The sequence below is a fragment of the Lithobates pipiens genome, unplaced genomic scaffold, assembly GCF_037356315.1.
Source record: "Lithobates pipiens isolate NorthernLeopardFrog02 unplaced genomic scaffold, aLitPip1_a1.2 Scaffold_37, whole genome shotgun sequence".
Classification (NCBI taxonomy): Eukaryota; Metazoa; Chordata; class Amphibia; order Anura; family Ranidae; genus Lithobates; species Lithobates pipiens.
Window position 1 is genome coordinate 4,992,432 of NW_027507825.1, and position 20,143 is coordinate 5,012,574.

The 20,143-nt window shown below is 45.8% G+C and overlaps 1 protein-coding gene across 2 annotated transcripts in view; it reads right to left on the minus strand.

Annotated features, from left to right (window-relative positions):
• Window positions 1-20,143, minus strand: part of LOC143956498 (serine protease inhibitor A6-like) — a 38,156-nt gene that overhangs the window by 13,179 nt on the left and 4,834 nt on the right. For both annotated transcript variants that reach the window (XM_077466695.1, XM_077466696.1), the window contains exon 3: window positions 4,952-5,222. In XM_077466695.1, the coding sequence (XP_077322821.1) occupies window positions 4,952-5,222 (271 nt within the window). The remainder of the gene's footprint in view (window positions 1-4,951; window positions 5,223-20,143) is intronic.

Genomic DNA, 20,143 nt, shown 5'->3' on the forward strand with positions numbered 1-20,143 from the left:
AAAAAGACACAAGTCCATCAAGTCCAACCTATTTGTGTGATTATATGTCAGTAGTACATTGTATATCCCTGTATGTTGCTTTCATTTAGGTGCTTCTCTAATAGTTTCTTGAAACTATCAATGCCCCCCCCCCCCCCCCCGCTGAGACCACCACCTGTGGAAGGGAATTCCACATCCTCGCCGCTCTTACAGTAAAGAACCCATTTACGTAGTTTAAGGTTAAACCTCTTTTCTTAGAATTTTAATGAGTGACCAAGAGTCTTGTTAAACTCCCTTTTGCGAAAAAGTTTTATCCCTATTGTGGGGTCACCAGTCCGGTATTTGTATACTGAAATCATATCAGTTCAGTGCTCGTAACCTTTCCTCATAACTAATATCCTCCAGACCCTTTATTAGCTTTGTTGCCCTTCTTTGTACTTGCTCCATTTCCAGTACATCCAGTACTGGACAGCATACTCCAGGTGCGGCTGGAGCAGCGTCTTGTAGAGCGGGAGAATTATCGTTTTATCTCTGGAGTTGATCCCCTTTTTAGTGCCAATATTCTTTTTGCTTTGTTAGCAGCAGCTTGGAATTGCATGCCGTTGCTAAGCCTGTCATATACTAGGACCCCCAGGTCCTTTTCCATCCTAGATTCCTCCAGAGGTTCTCCCCCCAGTGTATAGATTGCATTCAGATTTTTGCCACCAACATGCATTATTTTAAATTTTTCTACATTGAACCTCATTTGCCATGTAGTTACCCCATTAATTTGTTCAGATCTTTTTGCAAGGTTTCCACATCCTGCGGTGAAGTTATTGCCCTGCTTTGCTTAGTATTGTTCTCAAATACAGAGATTGAACTGTTTACCCCATCCTCCAGGTCGTTTACCAACAAATTAAATAAGATTGGTCCCAGCACAGAACCTTGGGGGACCCCACTACCCACCCCTGACCATTCTTAGTGCTCCCCATTTATCACCACCCTCTGAACTCGCCCTTGTAGCCAGTAAGGATGAGCCAAACATTACCCCGGTTCGGTTCGCACCAGAACCTGCGAACAGAGCTAAACTTTGTGTGAACTTTAGAACCCTATTAAAGTCTATGGGACTCGAACATTCAAAATCTAAAGTGCTAATTTTAAAGGCTAATACGCAAGTTATTGTCCTAAAAAGTGTTTGGGGACAAATATATCAATGTATCAATGCAAAAAAAAGTTTTAAAAACTGACATTTTTTCAGGAGCAGTGATTTTAATAATGCTTAAAGTGAAACAATAAAAGTGTAATATTCCTTTAAATTTCGTACCTGGGGGGTATCTATAGTATGCCTGTAAAGGGGCGCATGTTTCCCGTGCTTAGAACTGTCCCTGCAAAAGTGTATTTTCTGCAGGAAAAAAAGTCATTTAAAATCACTCGCGGCTATAATGAATTGCCGGCTCTCCGTAATACACACAACATTCATTGAAAGTCATTGATTAAAAAAAAAAAAAAAGTGTGAGGTTCCCTCAAATTCAATTACCATGCCCTTCAGGTCTGGTATGGATATTAAGGGGAACCCCGCATCAAAGAAATGACGTGGGGTTCCCCCTAAATATCCATACCAGACCCTTTATCTGAGCATGCAACCTGGCAGGCCTCAGGAAAAGAGGGGGGGGACGAGAGAGCGCCCCCCTCCTGAACCGTACCAGGTCACATGCCCTCAACATTGGGAGGATGCTTTGCAAAAGTCCTTTATTAAAAATTAAAACATTTTTAAAAAGATTCCAGCGGTGGTAATCCACTCTTCCTATCCAGCGACGGATGATCATCTCTCCGGGGTCCAGCGATGGGTGATCTGATCCAGCAATGGGTGATCCATCCAGTGCAGCCTCCATCCTCTGTCTCCACCTGCGGAGACACTGCGAGGATCCCGGCAGCCTGACATTTCTTATATGAGGAGGGCGGGGCCACCCGTCACCTGACCCCGCCCCCCTCTGACGCAAGTGGGGAAGCCCGGCTTCCCCAATGACGTGTGAGTGACCCCGCCCACCTCTGCTCTAACGCAGGTTTCCGTTACATCAGAGGGGGGCGGGGTCACCCACACGTCATTGGGGAAGCACTTACACTTTCTTTGTGAAATGGTAGGGGTACTTTTGTACCCCCTTAACATTTCAAACAGGGGGGGCCAAGATCTGGGGTCCACTTGTTAAAGGGGGCTTCCAGATTCTGATAAGCCCCCTGCCCGCAGGCCCCCACAACCACTGGCCAGGGATGTGGGGATGAGGCCCTTGTCCTCATCAACAGGGGGACAAGGTGCTTTGAGGGGTCACATACCCCCAAAGCATCCTCCCAATGTTGAGGGCATGTGGCCAGGTACGGTTCAGGAGGGGGGGCGCTCTCTCGTCCCCCCTCTGTTTTCCTGCGGCCTGCCAGGTTGCATGCTCGGATAAAGGGTCTGGTAGGTATTTTTAGGGGGAACTCCACGCCATTTTTAAAAAAAAATTGGCGTGGAGTTCCCCTTAAAATCCATACCAGACCTGAAGGGTCTGGTACGGATATTTTAGGTGGAACCCCACTTCATTTTTTTTTAATTGATGTGGGGTTCCCCTTAATATCCATACCAGACCTGAAGGGCCTGGTAATTGAATTTGGGGGAACCCCACGCTTTTATTTATTTTTTATCAATGACTTTTAATGACTTTCAATGACTGTTCTCTGTATTACGGGAGCCGACAATTCATTATAGCCGCGAGTGATTTTCTATGACCCCAAAGGGCCTGGTAATGGATTGGGGGGTTACCCATGCGTGCCATATTGCCGGGACCAGACATTACATTACAGCCGCAAGCAGTTTTAAATGACTTTTATTATTTTATCAATGCATATTAAGGGGAACCCCGCATCAATTTTTTTTTTAATTTGACGTGGGGTTCCCCTTAATATCCATACCAGACCTGAAGGGCCTGGTAATTGAATTTGGGGGAACCCCACGCTTTTTTTTTATCAATGACTTTCAATGAGTGATCTCTGTATTACGGGGAGCCGACAACTCATTATAGCCACGAGTGATTTTAAAAGACTTTTTTTCCTGCAGAAATGACACTTTGTGCAGGGACAGTTCTAAGCACGGGAAACATCCGCCCCTTTACAGGCATACTATAAACACCCCCCAAGTATGAAATTTAAAGGAATATTACACTTTTATTGTTTCACTTTAATCATTATTAAAATCACTGCTCCAGAAAAACAGCCGTTTTTAAAACTTTTTTTCCATTGACCCATGTCCTCTGGGGTAGGACCCGGGTCCCCAAACACTTTTTAGGACAGTAACTTGCATATGAGCCTTTAAAATTAGCACTTTAGATTTCTCCCACAGACTTGTACAGGGTGTTCTGCGGCTTTTTGAATTTGCCGTGAACACCCCAAATTGTTCACTGTTCGCCGAACAGACGAACAGGCAATGTTCGAGTCGAACATGACTTCGACCCGAACTCGAAGCTCATCCCTAGTAGCCAGTTTTCAATCCATGTACTCACCCTATGGCCCATGCCAGTGGACCTTATTTTGTACAGTAAACGTTCATGGGGAACTGTGTCAAATGCTTTTGCCAAATCCAGATACACCACGTCTACGGGCCTTCCTTTATCTAGCTGGCAACTCACCTCCTCATAGAAGGTTAGTATATTGGTTTGGCAAGAACGATTCTTCATGAATCCATGCTGATTACTGCTAATGCTACCATTCTCTTTCCTACTTGTATATAGTCCCTTATCATCCCCTCCAAGAGTTTAAATACTATTGATGTTAGGCTAACTGGTCTGTAATTCGCAGGGATGTATTTTGGGCCCTTTTTAAATATTGGTGCTACTTTTCTCCAATCAGCTGGTATCATTCCACTCAGTAGACTGTCAGTAAAAATTAGGACAATGGTCTGGCAATTATTTAACTGAGTTCCTTAAGTACCGTCGGGTGCAAGCCATCTGGTCCCGGTGATTTATTTATGTTAAGTTTCCCAAGTCTAATTTTAATTCTGTCCTCTGTTAACCATGGAGGTGCTTCCTCTGATGTGCCATGAGGATAAACACTGCAGTTTTGGTTACTGAAGTCCCCCGATTCCCTCGTGAAGACTGAGGAGAAGAATAAATTCAATATCTTGGCCACCTCCCCATCCTTTGTAACCAGATATCCTTCCTCATTCTTTATGGGGCCAATATGGTCTGTCCACCCTTTTTTACTGTTTACATACTTAAAGAATTTCTTGGGAATTTTTTTGCTCTCCTCCGTTATGTGTCTTTCGTGTTTGTGTGTTTTCTATCTTAGCTATCCTTATTGACCCCTTTACATTTCTTGTTGCATTCTTTATAAAGTCTGAATGCTGATGATGATCCCTCAACCTTGCATTTTTTAAAGGCCTTTTCCTTTGCTTGTATATGCATTTTTACATTGGAGTTAAGCCACCCAGAACTTTTGTTCGCTCTTTTAAATGTATTACCCAATGGGATGCATCGGCTAATGCCCTTATGTAATATTCTCTTAAAGCAAACCCATCTCTCCTCCGCGTTCTTTGTTCCTAAGATTTTATCCCAATTTATGCCTTCTAGTAAGTTTCGTAGTTTAGGGAAGTTGGCTCTTTTGAAATTCAGTGTCTTTGTATTCCCCTTATGTTTCCTATTTTTGGGATTCCCTTTGTCTTTCCTCCTGTTTGCCCTTCTCCCACCTCCTCCCTGTTCTGGTCCTGCCTCCTTCCTACCCTTTAGGATACTAGTCAACATCACAGCACTGCTGATGTCTGTCTTGGGCTGTCTTTCTCCTGTAAGATAAATGAGTGTATAAATGCTCGCCCAGCAGGTTCAATTTCCATATTCAGCTGGCATATGGCATGTCAGAATATAGATACATGTTATGTAATTATATGAAAATGGTTTTTAAATTGGATTAACATGTAAACAAAGTTTTTAGTTTTTTTGTACATTGGCCTGCAGTGTTCTCCTCTTACCATTTTCTCCATGATGTCCTCCATCGTTGTATGGTCTCAGCAGACAATCCTTGCTCTACCTCACGGATCTTGCCCGGTTCAGCCACGGCGATAATCATGGATGCGTTATCCTTGTATGGAAGCTCCACCACTGTACAAGGAAGCTTTGTGTCACGGTAATGGTTGTACTGACCCGTTCGTCTCATCATTGGAACATCCACCGCTGTGTTCGTATCAACCTTGAACTTCTGGGTCCTTGTAAATGCTGCATTAAAAGTGTCCTGCCATTCTCCTAATAACATAAAACATGTATGTGATTTAAATCCGATAAAATCTCTGGTGAATGGATAAATAAACTCATGAAATTATTAGATTTGATGCCCCAAATAAAATATGCTCGTGGCATTAAAGCCAATGTCTGGGAAAAAAACACATTTAATATATCTCAACAATACCTGCACATTTCCCATGTTTTGTCTCTTTAAGCCCTTCACGCCGACCGGATGCAAATATGCAGCCTCGGATTGAAGGGTTTGTACTGGGGTGATGCCTGCAGCTGTACGCATAAACCTGGTACTGTTTTTTTAGAGTCGGCGGTTGGCTTTCTTGGGATAACAACTGATATGGCTAAAAATCTGCTTGGCTGTTATCCCAAGGAGCGGGAGGGGACCTCCCCCCTCCTCCCGCCATCTTCCACGGCTCTCCCAAGCTCTTCAATCTGACCGGGAGGCCCGATCGACCAGCCGGCATGTCCGCTGGCTGGCCGAAGACCCGAACAAAGCTGGAATCGGCTTTGATCGGGTCTCGGGTCTAGTAACACGGAAGCAATGTCATGACATTAGATAAGTGCAATTAGTTTAGTTCTGAAATTTTTTTTTACGAATTTCGACAAATTCGTTCATTTGGAAATATCCAAATTAATGAAAACCCATTTAACACATTTTTCCAAAAATTAAAAAACCCGAAAATTTGAAAATCTGAAATAATAACTAACTAAAAATAACTTAACTATTACTAACTATTCCATTATAGGTATTGGAATTTCATTTTTAAATTTGGCTGTTAGTGAACGTAACGAATGTGAAATTTATCCAAAGTTACTAATTATCCAAGATATCAAATGCCGAATCTAAACTAATGGAACATTACTAATTAATAATAATAAATAATAGTATTAATAAAAAAAACATATTATTATTATTACTACTACTACTAATTATTAATTTGTTCTGTTCCATTTGTTTAGATGCAGCATTTGTTATTTTGGATAATTTGTAACATCAGATACATTTTGTTACATTCACTAACAGCCAAATTTGAAAGGAAATTATCTATAATTTAATAGTTAGTTATTATTAGTTAGTTCGTTATTTCGAATTATCGGATTTTCTTTCTTATCTTTGAATTTATGAATTTTCAAATTTACAAATTTACAAGTTGGGATCATAGCGAATAACCTGAAAAACAGAAAACAAAACTAAAAACAAATTAAATGAAAATGAAAACACATTTTTTGGCAGTGCACATGTCTACATGACATCACTTCCAGTTTACAGAAGAAAAATAACAGCATTCAAAACAGCCAAACTTGGCACTTTGAATACTTTTAAGTGCAAAGGAGGCATTTGGGGCCTTTAGACCCCCGATCCCTCCATAAAGAGTACCTGTCACTGCCTATTACTGTCACAAGGGATGTTTACATTCCTTCTGACAGCAATAAAAGTGATCTGATTTTTTTTTTTTCCGAAGGGACAGTGTAATTAATAAATAAATAAGAAAAACAAAAAAAATTGAAGGAGCCCCATCCCTCCATCCCCATACGTAAGTCGGGACCGCTAATGTAAACGGAGTTTAAACCACACATGTGAGGTATCGCCACTGCCGTTAGAGTGAGAGCAATAATTCTAACACTAAACCTCCTCTAACTTTAAACTGGTAACCTGTAGACATGTTTGAAGTGTAGGGATGGGCCAAACGGACCCCTGTTCGGTTCAGACCCGGACTTTTGAACACTGCGAAAGTTCGGACTTGATTAACGAACCTCGTTAAATTCAATGGGACCCGAACATCAAAAATCCAAGTGCCCATTTTGAAGGCTTATATGCAAGTAATTGGGCATACGATGGTTATAGTTTCCGGGTCCTGCCCTGGGGGACATGTATCAATAATAAAAAAAAGTTTGTGAAAAACGTAATTTTTAAATGAGCAGCGATTTGTTGATTTTTAAAGTGAAAGCATAAAAATTTAAAATTCCTTCCAATATAGTGCCTGGGGGGTCCCCTTAGTCTACTTGTAAAGTGGCAGATCTGTACCATGTCTAGAATCTGCTGCAACAATAATTGAATTTATAAAGCCAAAAAAGAAATGTTCCCTGCAAGCTGCCTTTATTTTGCTCAGCAACAGATGGGGAGCCCATGTGTATGATGAGGACACAATGTAGTGCACTGAGAACAAGATTAAAGATTTTTTGGATACATTCTGGTGTCACTTTGACTTTGGATAGAAGTAACGGGTGTGTAAAATTGGTCTTTGGGTCTTGGTGGTGCTTTCCCACCATAACCCTATAGAGGTAATCTTGATGAAAGCAAGAATTGGACTTTATGAAAAAAAATTGCAATGATATGTACCTATCAAACAGGTGCTGAAAAATGTGTCTTTGGGTGTCAGTAGTGCCTTCCCACCATAACCCTATAGAGGTACCCTTGATGAAAAAAAATTGCAATGATATGCACTTGTCAAACAGGTGCAGAAAAATTACTCTTTTGCTGCGTCGGAAAAACCATCCAAGCTTGGCTTGCATACACGCGGTCACACAAGCTCTCTGAACTTTCGACCGTCAAGAACGTGGTGAAAGACAACACTACGACAAGCCGAGAAAATAAAGTTCAATGCTTCCGAGCATGCGTCAAATTGTTTCCGAGCATGTGTACGAATTTTACGCGTTGGAATTGCTATAGACGATTGGAATTTCTGATCTGAACTTTTTCCGACCGAAAAATAGAGAACCTGCTCTCAATCTTTTTCCGCCAGCAAAAGTCCAATGGAGCATACACACAGTTGGAATTTCCGACCAAAATCTCACATCGGACTTTCCGATCGTGTGTACAGGGAATTTGGGTGTTGGGGGTGCCTTCCCGCCGTAACCCTATAGAGGTGCTCTTGATGAAGCAAAAAAACTGCAATGATGTTCACCTGTCAAACAGGTGCTGAAAAATTGGTCTTTGGGTGTTAATTGTGCCCATGAAACCTATACTAAAAACATTCTTCCAGAGGAAATGATTGAACACCCTCAAAGTTAGGCAGCCTCAAAGTTCTACAGAGATTCCACATACCAAAAAGACTTAATCAGTGACATTGGCATCAGGGGTTTCATAGCTGGTAATCCAGGACTGATTATTTTTTATAAAAATCAAACGGTCCACGGAGTCTGTGGACAGACGCGTTCTATGATCAGTAACGAAACCTCCTGCAGCACTGAATGCACGTTCTGAAAGCACACTGGATGCAGGGCAGCCCAACAGCTCAACAGCATACTGGCCAAGTTCTGGCCAGGGGTCTATTTTCATGACCCGGTAAGTCAGTGGATCATCAGCTGGAAAGCTCTCTATCTCTGTTTTGGCCCCAAGGTAATCGTCCACCATGTGATGCAGATGCTGCCGATGGGATGTGGAAGCTGACAGCCCTGGGCGGTGAGGACTAAAAAAATTTTAAAATGCCTCCATTAGGCCAACTCCTTCTCCAATGCTCCTCTCTTGACCAACAGAAGACTCAAAATGACATTTTCCGCCACACTGTAACCTACCGGAGACAGGAAAAATTTTCAATAATATCCTCTTCAACATGTCCTCAAGAGATTTTATCTTCTGCACTCTCTGTGGGGACAGGATGATTTCTGAGACTTTCCCCTTATAACGGTGGTCAAGGAAGGTTGCCAACCAGTAATCATCCTTCTCCTTTATGCCACGTATTCTTGGATCCTTTCGCAGGCTTTGAAGCATGAGGTTGCCCATGCGCCTCAAATTTGCAGAGGCTTGAGAAGCAGACTCCTCAGGGTCACTCAGGATGACAGCATCTGGAAATTCCTCCTCCCAGCCACGTACTACTCCCAAGGGTCCTGGGGTTGAAAAGGCATCACTTACAGCTTGACGCATGTCTTCCTCTTCTACGAAGCCTATGAAAGTGCCAGAATCCTCCTCCTCATCCTCCTCCCTTTCTCCACCTGTGTGTTCTGTGACATAGTAATGATGGTGTCTGGATAAAGTGGTCCTTGAGAGGGAAGGAAGTCCCCCTCTTCCTCCTGCTGCTCTGCCTCCAGTGCCCTGTCCATAATGCCCTGCAGAGTCTGCTACAGCAGGAACACAACAGGGATTGTGTCACTGATGCATGCACTGTCACTGCTCACCATCCTTGTGGCCTCCTCAAATAGTGACAATACAGTGCATGCATCCTTAATCATCAGCCATTTGTGTGGGGAAAAAAGCTGAAGCGGCCTGAGCCTGTCATTGTGCCGTACTGGCACAGGTACTCGTTGACGGCCCTCTGCTGCATGTATAGCTGCTGCAGCATTCCCAAAGTTGAGTTCCACCTGGTGGGCATGTCTCACATCACGGGCAGGTGTAATTCCCACTGAATTTCAGCCAACCGAGCACTGGCTATGTATGACTGCCTGAAATGGCTATAGACTCTTCTGGCCTGCTTTAGCACATCTTGCAACCCTGGGTACATACTTAGGAAATGCTGCACCACCAAATTGCGGACATGTGCCAGGCATGGCACATGTGTCAACTTTCCCAGTCTATGGGCGGACAGGAGGTTTGAGCCATTATCGGACACCACCATTCCTGGCTCCAGCTGGTTTGGTGTGAACCACCTCTGGGCCTGTCCCTGCAGAGCTGCAAGAATCTCTGCTCCGGTATGGTTCCTGTCCCCCAAACACACCAACTGAAGCACTGCATGGCACCCTTTAGCCTGACTCTGGGGATAACCCTTTGAACGCGTAGGGGGTACCTGATGTTCATAGGACAATTCTGCAGAGGAGGGCATGGAGGTGGCGGGGGAGGAGGAAGGGATAGACCTCACAGGTCTGGGATCATCACCACCAGCTGTATGGAGACGTGGGGGCACAACAAGCTGCAGCACTGAGCCCTGTCCTGCATCCTTTCGAGTTGCAAGCAGCGTTGCTCAGTCTACTGTGAACTAAATATATCATCCCTGCTCATGCTTGCTGGACCACATGTCAGCAGTAAGGTGGATTTTATGGCTGACTGCCTTGCCCAACGATGCCAGAATATTCCCGTCTACGTGATGGTAGAGAGATGGAGCGGCCTAACGTGAAAAGTAGTAGAGACTGGGAACCTGTCATTGTGGTACAGCACATTGTGCAAATTCACGGAAGGGGGCAGAATCAACCAGGCTGAAAGGCAGAAGTTGGAAAGCCAACAGCTTTGAGAAGCTTGCATTCAGACGCTGGGCATGTGGGTGGAAGGGACTGTATTTTTTTTCCACTGCAGCAGATCTGGGAGTCCCCTAGTTAAAGGTGGCTTCCAGATTCCGATAAGCCCCCCACCCGCAGACCCCCACAACCACCGGGCAAGGGTTGTGGGGATGAGGCCCTTGTCCCCATCAACATAGGTACAAGGTGCTTTGGGGGTCTACCCCAAAGCACCCTCTCCATTTTGAGGGCATGTGGACTGGTACGGTTCAGGAGGGGGGCAGGCTCAGATCCCCCCTCTTTTGCTGCAGCATTCCAGGTTGCATGCTCGGATAAGGGCCTGGTATGGATTTTTGGAAGGACCCCCACGTCCTTTTTTATTTTATTTTTGCATGGAGTTCCCCTTAAAATCCATACCAGACCCTTATCTGAGCAGGCAACCTGGAATGCCGCAGGAAAAGAGGGGGGATGGGAGCGCGCCCCCCTCCTGGACCGTACCAGTCCACAAAATAATTGGCGCAGGGTTCCCTGTAATATCCATACCAGACCTGAAGGGCCTGGTATGGAATTTGAGGGGACCCCCACACAATTTTTTTTATTTTGATTCAGGGTTCCCCTTAATATTCACACCAGACCCAAAGATTTTTTGGGGGGACCCCTATGCCATTTATTACAATTACTTTTATCTGTATTGCTGAGACCCGACAATTCATTAGGCCGCGTACACACGGGCGGATTGTCTGCCCAACTAAGTTCGTCAGACAATCCGACAGACAGTCCGTCCAAATTTTGAATGAACGGACTTGACCACGCACGATGAACAGACAGTTCGCTGAAAGCGCGCGCAATGACGTGTACAGCACGTACGACGGGACTAGAAAAACGACGTCCAATACACTGCAATGCAACTTTCGGCTGTGTAAATCCTTTCTGAGCATGCGTCATACTTAGTCCGTCCAACTTGCCTACACACGAGCGGACCAAGTTTGGATGGACAAAACCAAGTTTGGACGGACAAAATTACGGAAATTCCGTAAGACTTTGTTCGTCAGACAGTCCGCTGAAAAAGTCCGCTGAAGCCCACACACGAGTGGATTGTCTGCTGAAACACGTTTCAGCGGACTAAGTTGGACAGACAATCCGCCCGTGTGTACGCGGCCTTATAGCGCAAGTAGTTTTAGATGACTTTTTTTCCTTTAGAAATGTAATTTTGCTCTCGGACTGTTCTAAACACAGGAAACATGCACCCCTTTACAGGCATACTATAGACACCCCCCAGGTAGGAAATTTAAAGGAATATTTCACTTTTATTGTTTCAGTTTTATTAAAATCACTGCTCCCGAAAAAACGGCCGTTTTTAAAACTTTTTTTTGCATTGATCCATGTCCCCTGGGGCAGGACCCGGGTCCCCAAACACTTTTTATGACAATAATTTGCATATAAGCCTTTAAAATTAGCACTTTTGATTTCCCCCATAGACTTTTAAAGGGTGTTCTGCGGTTTTCGAATTTGCCACGAACACCCCAAATTGTTCGCTATTCGGCAAACAGGCGAACACACAGAATTCGACTCGAACTTACGTTCAACTCGAACATCGGGCTCATCCCTAGTCACTATACTGATGCTATCTGAACTGTCCCTACTCTAGCTATACACTATGCAAAGCTGAATGATGGTCCTCCTCACTACACTCACACTATCCCTAGACTGACACTAAACTAATATTCTACACTGACAATTGAAGCCAAATAGCACAGTATAGCACACTAACTAACTAATAGCACTGAACAGAGCCCTGTTCTATCTCTCTCCACTAGGGATGAGCTTGGTGATCGAGTCGAACATACGTTCGACTCGAACATCGGTTGTTCGCACATTTGGGGAATACCGAACGTTATGGGCCGTTCGCACCAAATTCGTGTGGCACTCATGGCCCACAATGCACTGCGCCATCATGATTGGCCAAGCATGCACTGTGACCCCGCATGCTTGGCCAATCACATCACCGGCAGCGAGGAGAGCCATGATTGGCCACAGGCAGGATGCATGTGGCCAATCATAGCTCAGGCTGTGTAGTACATGCCCAACATTATATAAGGCCGCCAGCATGGCGGCCTTGTGTAGTGTGTTGGCGTCTGTAGGAGTTAGTGGGTGTGCTCTGTGTACCTTCAACACAGTATACACCGTTTGTTATCGACCGATTTAGCGCTCTTGCTCTTCTGTAATTGAGCTTTCAGCCATCTGCAGGAGTTTGTGGGTGTTGTCTGTGTGCCCTAAGCGCAGTATACACCCTTATCTACCTATATAGCTAGCTATATTGCTCTTCTGTAATTGAGCTTTCAGTCAGCTGTAGGAGTTTGTGGGTGTTGTCTGCATGCCCTACCTGCAGTATACACCATTATCCACCTATATAGCTAGCTATATTGCTCTTCTGTAATTGAGCTTTCAGTCAGCTGTAGGAGTTTGTGGGTGTTGTCTGCATGCCCTGACCACAGTATACACCATTATCCACCTATATAGCTAGCTATATTGCTCTTCTGTAATTCAGCTTTCAGTCAGCTGTAGGAGTTTGTGGGTGTTGTCTGCGTGCCCTGACCGCAGTATACACCATTATCCACCTATATAGCTCTTCTCTAATTGAGCCATCTGCCATCTGTAGGAGTTAGTTGGTGTTGTGTGACTCCAGCACAGCACAGTATACACTGGTAACCTTTAATTCCTGTTGTTCTATAATAAAGGCATCTGCAGGAGTTAGTGATTGTTGTGTGCCTCCAGCACAATATACACTACTCAATTGCTGGTTTTCCCATCTCCCTTCCGGCCATTACCATGTCTGGAAGGCCAACAAGGAGAGGCAGACAGGCACGAGCCGATAAGAGTGGGCAAGAAGGCTCTGTGTCTAGAGACAACAGTGCTGGTCGTGGACGCGGTGCATCGCCATCAGCACGTGGCCTTGGGACACGCTTGTCCTTATTTTCGGCAGCTAGATGTGTTGAGCCGCATCATGACGAAGACTTGGTAGAGTGGATGACCAAGCCCTCTTCATCCTCCTCATCCTCTCTAATCCAGGCTTAGGGTACTAGCAAAGCAGCTGCCAATGCATCGTCTTTCCTCGTCTCAATTTCATCATCAGTGACTCCTTCCCTAGACCCACCACGTCCTCCTGAGGAGTCCCCTGAACTCTTTGAGCACAGTGTTGGGTACATGCTCCAGGAGGATGCCCAGTGTTTTGTAGGCTCTGATGATGATACTCAGCTAGAGGAAGGCAGTAGCGTTAGCGCAGACAGAGGGGATGCTCAAGAAGGACAGCAATCTGGCAGTCATGTTCCACAAGCTGCAGCATACTGCCAGGTTTGCTCCAGCGATGAAGAGGGAGGGGATGATGAGGGCACTGACTCCACGTGGATGCCTGGTAGGAGAGAGGAGGAGGAGGAGGCACATCTCCAACGAGGCAGGATGCCCTCCGGGGGCCATCTTAGGGGTAGCACACCAACTGAATCACACTGCAGAGCTCCGACTGTGCAGGGCGCTGCTTCTGCGCGTTATTCTAAAAGTTCTTTGGTGTGGGCCTTTTTTGAGACGAGTGCATCAGATCGCACCGCTGCTATTTGCAACATATATCTCAAGCGTATCTCGCGTGGCCAAAACATCAGCCGCTTGTGCACCACATGCTTGACCAGACATATGTTGACCTGCCATGCAGGTCGTTGGCAAGCGTACCTCAAAGACCCACACCAAAGAACAAAGCGGACCTCTCTTTGGTCCTCATCAGCTGGGATCTCCAACCCCACTAGACCTTCAGTCCTCTCTGAAACCTGCTCTGAGAGGAATGATGGTGTAGAATTAGGTGTGTCACAGCCAAGTGCTTCCGGGCACTCTGCTATCAGTACACCCACATCCCACCCACGTCCAATTGTAGCAGGCAAATTTCCCTGCCCCAGTTGCTGGACCGTAGAAAGAAGTTCACTCCCAGCCATCCACATGCCCAGCGGTTGAATGCTAGCTTGGCTAAATTGCTAGCACTTCAACTGCTGCCTTTTCAGTTGGTAGACTGGGCCCCCTTCCTCACAGAAGGCGATTCTGTCTCTCTACTGGCATGTGGAAGGCAATGTCCTTGCCTCGCTGGACAGGGCGGTCAGCGGTAAGGTACATATTACCTCTGACTCATGGTCCAGCAGGCATGGTCAGGGACGTTACCTGTCTTTCACGGCCCATTGGGTCAATCTTCTGGCAGCTGGGAAGGATGCAGGACAAGGTGCAGTAGTGTTGGAGGTTGTTCCGCCACCACGCCTCCAAAATGCTACTACTGGTTGTGACACACCTCTCTCCTCCACCCCCTCCTCTTCTTCTTCCTCCATGGCCTCTTCCAGTGCTCTGTCCTCGGAACCAGCGGTGCTCCGTAGGCGTTCAAGGGGCTACGCAAGTACGCGGGCAAAACTATGCCATGCCGTGCTTGCGCTGGTTTGTTTGGGGGACAGGAGCCACACTGGGGCAGATATTTTGTCAGCTCTGCAGGGGCCGGCCGAGAGGTGGTTGACACCACACCAGCTTAAGCCAGGATTGATGGTTTGCGACAATTGCACCAACCTCCTCTCTGCCTTCCGACAGGGACAACTGACCCATGTGCCCTGTGTGGCTCACGTCTTTAACCTGGTGGTGCAGCGGTTCTTGGGCAGGTACCCGGCCTTACAGGATGTCCTGAAGCAGGACAGGAAAGTCTGTGTGCATTTCTGCCAATCATTTAATGCCAGTGCTCGGCTGGCTGAGCTCCAAAAGGAGTTGAACCTGCCCAAGAACCGCCTTATATGTAATATGCCCACCAGGTGGAACTCAACGTTGGCCATGCTGCAGTGGCTGCACACACAGCAGAGGGCCATCAATGAGTACCTTTGCGACTACGGCACCAGGACAAGGTCAGGGGAGCTTGGTTTTTTCTCACCATGCCAGTGGGGCATGATCAGGGATGCATGCACTGTCCTGTCACCGTTTGAGGAGGCCACAAGGATGGTGAGCAGTGACAGTGCATGCATCAGTGACACTGTACCTCTTGTCCACCTCTTGGAGCATACGCTGTGTGGAATAATGGACAGGGCACTTGACGCAGAACAGAGGCAGGAAAAGGAGGACTTCCTTGCCTCTCAAGGCTCCCTTTATCCAGACAGTGTTCCTGCTGTCCCACCCATCACACAGGAAGAGGATGGGGAGGGGGAGGGGGAGGAGGAGGAGGGTTGTGTCAGCATGGAGGTGGAGCCTGGTACTCAGCCTCAGCAGCAGCAGTCTTTTAGGGATGATTTACAGTCCCAAGAAACCCGTGAACTTCTACGTGGCTGGGAGGAGGTGGCTGCGGATCATGTTGTCCTTAGTGACCCAGAGGACTCCGGACCAAATGCCTCAGCTAACCTACACTGTGTGGCATCCCTGATCCTGCAAAGCCTGCAAAAGGATCCTCGTATTCTTTGGATCAAGGAGAGGGACCATTACTGGCTGGCCACTCTCCTTGATCAAAGGTACAAGGGTAAGGTTGCAGACCTTATCTTGCCGTTGCAGAGGGAGCAGAGGATGAGACATCTCTGGGAGGCCTTGCAGAAAGGTCCTGGACAACGTGTTGCTGAGGCATCGGTCAGAAGGAGCGGTGGAGAAGGTGGCCATCTGACCGATGTGTTCAGACGATTTTATAGTCCGCAGCCCAAGGTATGATCAGTTCCAGCATCCATCGCCAGCGTCTGATTTACATAGTGCAGGAATACCTAGGGGCAAGGTCAGACTTGGACACCTTTCCCACCGAAAATCCTCTGGCTTACTGGGTTTTGAGGATGGATCACTGGCCAGAGCTTGCACAGTATGCAATTGAGCTACTGGCCTGTCCTACATCCAGCGTTCTTTCGGGAACGCACCTTCAGTGCTGCTGGTGGCTTTGTAACCAATCACAGGGTGCGCCTGTCCACCGACTCGGTTGATCGACTGACCTTCATAAAGACGAATCAGTCTTGGATCACCACCAGCTACCTAGCACCTGAAGCTGATGTAACCGAATATTTTTTGGGAAATATCACATCCCTTCAAGACTGCCTATGCTGATGCTGAGTGACTGCTCTGTTATGTTGACTGTCTATCCTCTTCCTCCTCCACTGATATCTTGGAAGAACATTTTTGGTTCTGGGTGATGCCACCAGCCCAATTTTTCAGCCCCTGTTTAACAGGAGCATGTAATTACAATTCTTGACATAATATTTCACAGCAGGGCCCGTTCCTGCGCCCACCGAGAGTAACTGTGAGGACTTACAGTGTTGTGGCACCAGCACCACTACCACCACCACAACCACCAAAGGCCCTATTTTTCTACCACTATTAAACAATGGCATGTAATTACAATTCTTGATATAATTGTTCACAGCAGGGCTCTCTAGCGCCCACCAAGAGTCACTTTGAGGGCTTACAGTGTTGTGGCAACACCAACACGTTAGGCGCAAATTTCTGCAGAGCATAAAGGGCAGGCCCCTACTTTCAAACATCCAACTTACAAACGTCTCCTACTTGCAAACGGAAGGAGACAACAGGAAGTGAGATGAAAAAAGACAGACGGTAAAACAAATTATACAGGGGTGATAACCCTTCCCTATATTTTCCATAAAGCTTAAAAATAGATTTTTTGACTGGAGCTACACTTTAAAAATGTACCAGTTCAAAATTACAAACAGATTCTACTTAACACAACAAACCTACACAGACCCTGTCTTGTTTGCACCACCTGTATACTCCAGTTCTGAGTATATAGGGTCTGGGGGCCCCACACCTTTCCTTTTTTTAATATGGGGGTTCCCCTTAATATCCGCACAAGACCCAAAGGGGTTGGTAATGAGCAGAAGGGACTACCCATGCCATTTTTCTCAATGATTTTCATCCGTATTGCCGGAATCAGATATTACATTAAAACCGCAAGCAGTTTTATATGACTTTTTTCTGTTAAATGTCACTTTAATCGTTATTAAAATCAGTGCTCCCGAAAAAACTGTCGTTTTTAAAAACATTTTAGGCATTGACCCATGTCCCCTGGAGCAGGAGCCAGGTCCCCAAACCCTTTTTAGGACAGTATCTTGCATATTAGCCATTAAAATTAGCATTTTTTATTTTGAACGTTTGAGTCACATAGACTTCAATGGGGTTCTAAAGTTCGCACAAATTTTTTTGTTTCTGTCTGTTCGAAAGTTCTGGTGCAAACCGAACCGGGAGGTGTTCGGCTCATCCCTACTTGTAAGCAACAAATGTCAGAAAAAGGCTTGGGCATGAAAGGGCAAAAAATTCTGCAAGTAAATCTTTTCTTCTATCTTTTCATGTGACAACATTGAAGAAATTACACTTGTCTACAATGTCCCCTCCCTTCAGATACTGGGCTGCAGGGCAGTATTCCAGCATGATAATGACCCCAAAGACGCCTCCAAGACCACCACTGCCTTGCTAAAGAAGCTGAGGGTAAATTTGATGGACTGGCCAAGCATGTCTCCAGACCTAAACCCTATTGAACATCTTTGGGGCATCCTCAAACGGAAGGTGGAGGAGCGCGAGGTCTCCAACATCCACCAGCTCCGTGATGTCATTATGGAGGAGGGGAAGAGGACTCCAGTGACGACCTGTGAAGCTCTGGTGACCTCCATTCCCAAGAGGGTTAAGACAGCGTGGAAAAATAATGGTGGCCGCACAAATATTAACAATTTGGGCCCAATTTGGACATTTTCACTTAGGGGTATACTCACTTTTGTTGCTAGCGGTTTAGACATTAATGGCTGTGTGTTGAGTTATTTTGAGGGGACAGCAAATGTACACTGTTATACAAGCTGTACACTCACTACAGGTATACCCTATGTTTAAGTACCCAATGGGGTTTATTTACTAAAGCTGAAAAGTGCAAAATCAGGCTCACTTCTGCATAGAAACTAATGAGCTTCCAGGTTTTATTACAAAAGCTTAATTGAACAATCTGCGGTTAGAAGCTTATTGGATTCTATGCAGAAGGGAGCCTGATTTTGCACTTTTCAGCTTTAGTAAATAAACACCATTGTGTACTTAAAAGTGGGGTATGCCTGTACTTTACATTGTAGCAAAGTGTAATTTCTTCAGTGTCGTCACATGAAAAGATATGAAAAATATTTACAAAAATGCGAGGGGTGTATTCACTTTTGTGAGATACTATATATATATATATATATATATATATATATATATATATATCCAGCCAATTCCTGGAAGGGGCATCCAGAAGGTGCAGAAGGTGGCTGGGGAGGTGATAAATATGGAAGGGAGGCCTTAGGAGAAGGTCTTTCCTTGCTAATAGGTTCCTATTCTCCTGGCCTGCTGCCCCTGGAGGCAGCTGTAGTGAGACGGGAACTACAGTTAGGACCTCATCAGTAGCTGGGCCAGAGGACTGGGAGAACATTGCTAAAGGTTTTTTTTTGCAGGAGAGCACTGTTCTGAAGTCCTGGTATGGAGAAAGAGTTTTTTTTTATCTCCCCCAATGAGGAACTACCCATGGGAGGTGGCAGTCAGCACCTGGAACATTGTGAGTAAGACTTAATGTCAGGACACTGGCCCATGAAGACCCGGCAATTCCTGGCCAGTGCCTTACATGGCAGCAGGAATGCCAGCTGGATGCATAATGGATGTGCAGGCACATGGGTATCTGCAAATGCACTGATGTGCATGTTCTCAGCCCAGATTGGTGCCAAGCGGCCTTTATAAGGGAGCTAGTTACCCTCTGTGATTGCTGGCTGATCTTCATTTCTTTAGTGTGTTTGTTCCTGTGAAACCTTGCTGTGAATACCTATTAACGACTCGGCTTGCCTCTGGACCTGTCTTCTGCTGGCCTCCTGATTTGACCCCGGCTTGTTTAACGGCCTGTCTTTCTCTGCTCTCCTGTGCATGACCCTGGCTATCCTTCCCCCTATAACTGGCCTCCACAGCAAGGAGCTCTGTAAGAGCGATGCATGTCAAACAAAACCAAAGAAATTTCCAAGCTCAACTTACCGACCAGCCTGCAACCAACCAAATTATCCTGTCTGGCAATATGAGTTAAAAACGGGGGTTTAGTCTGCACACATTTGCAATTACATGTGTAAGCTACAGAGTCTCTTCAAGGCACTCTGTTTTCTGTAATCATAACTCTAAATTTTGAGAGATTAACATGCATTATAATGGATAGGTAGAGGGCAAGTGAGCCTGGAGGGTGCCCAACCCTCCTTAAAGGCACAGGGGCACACTGCACACCCAGCACATATCACTATGGCAGCAAAGGTGTCCATTGTGTTATCTCACCAGTATTTAAACAGTACAAACAACTGGCCACTGCCCCACCTATAACTGGACTCCACAGCAAGGAGCACTGGAAGGGCTTTAAGTGGAAGCACATGCATTGAAATGGATAGTTTGAGGTTGGGTGAGCCTGGTGGGAACACAACCCTTCTTAAAGGCACAGGGGTGCACTGGACACCCAGCACATAGCACTATGGCAGAAAAGGTATCCACTGCGTTGGCTCACCAGTGCTTCCACTGTGGAGGCTCTCAAAATTTTAAGTTGGGACTACAGAAAATGGGGTGTCTTTACAGGGCTCTGTAGCTTACGCATGTATTTGCAAATGTGTGCAGACTAAACCCCTGTTTTTAATGCATATTGTTAGACAGGATAATTTGGTTGGTCACAGGCTGGATGGTAAGTTGAGCTTAGAAGTTTCTTTGGTTTTGTTTGACATCCCCTAGACCAGTGATGGTGAACCTTGGCACCCCAGATGTTT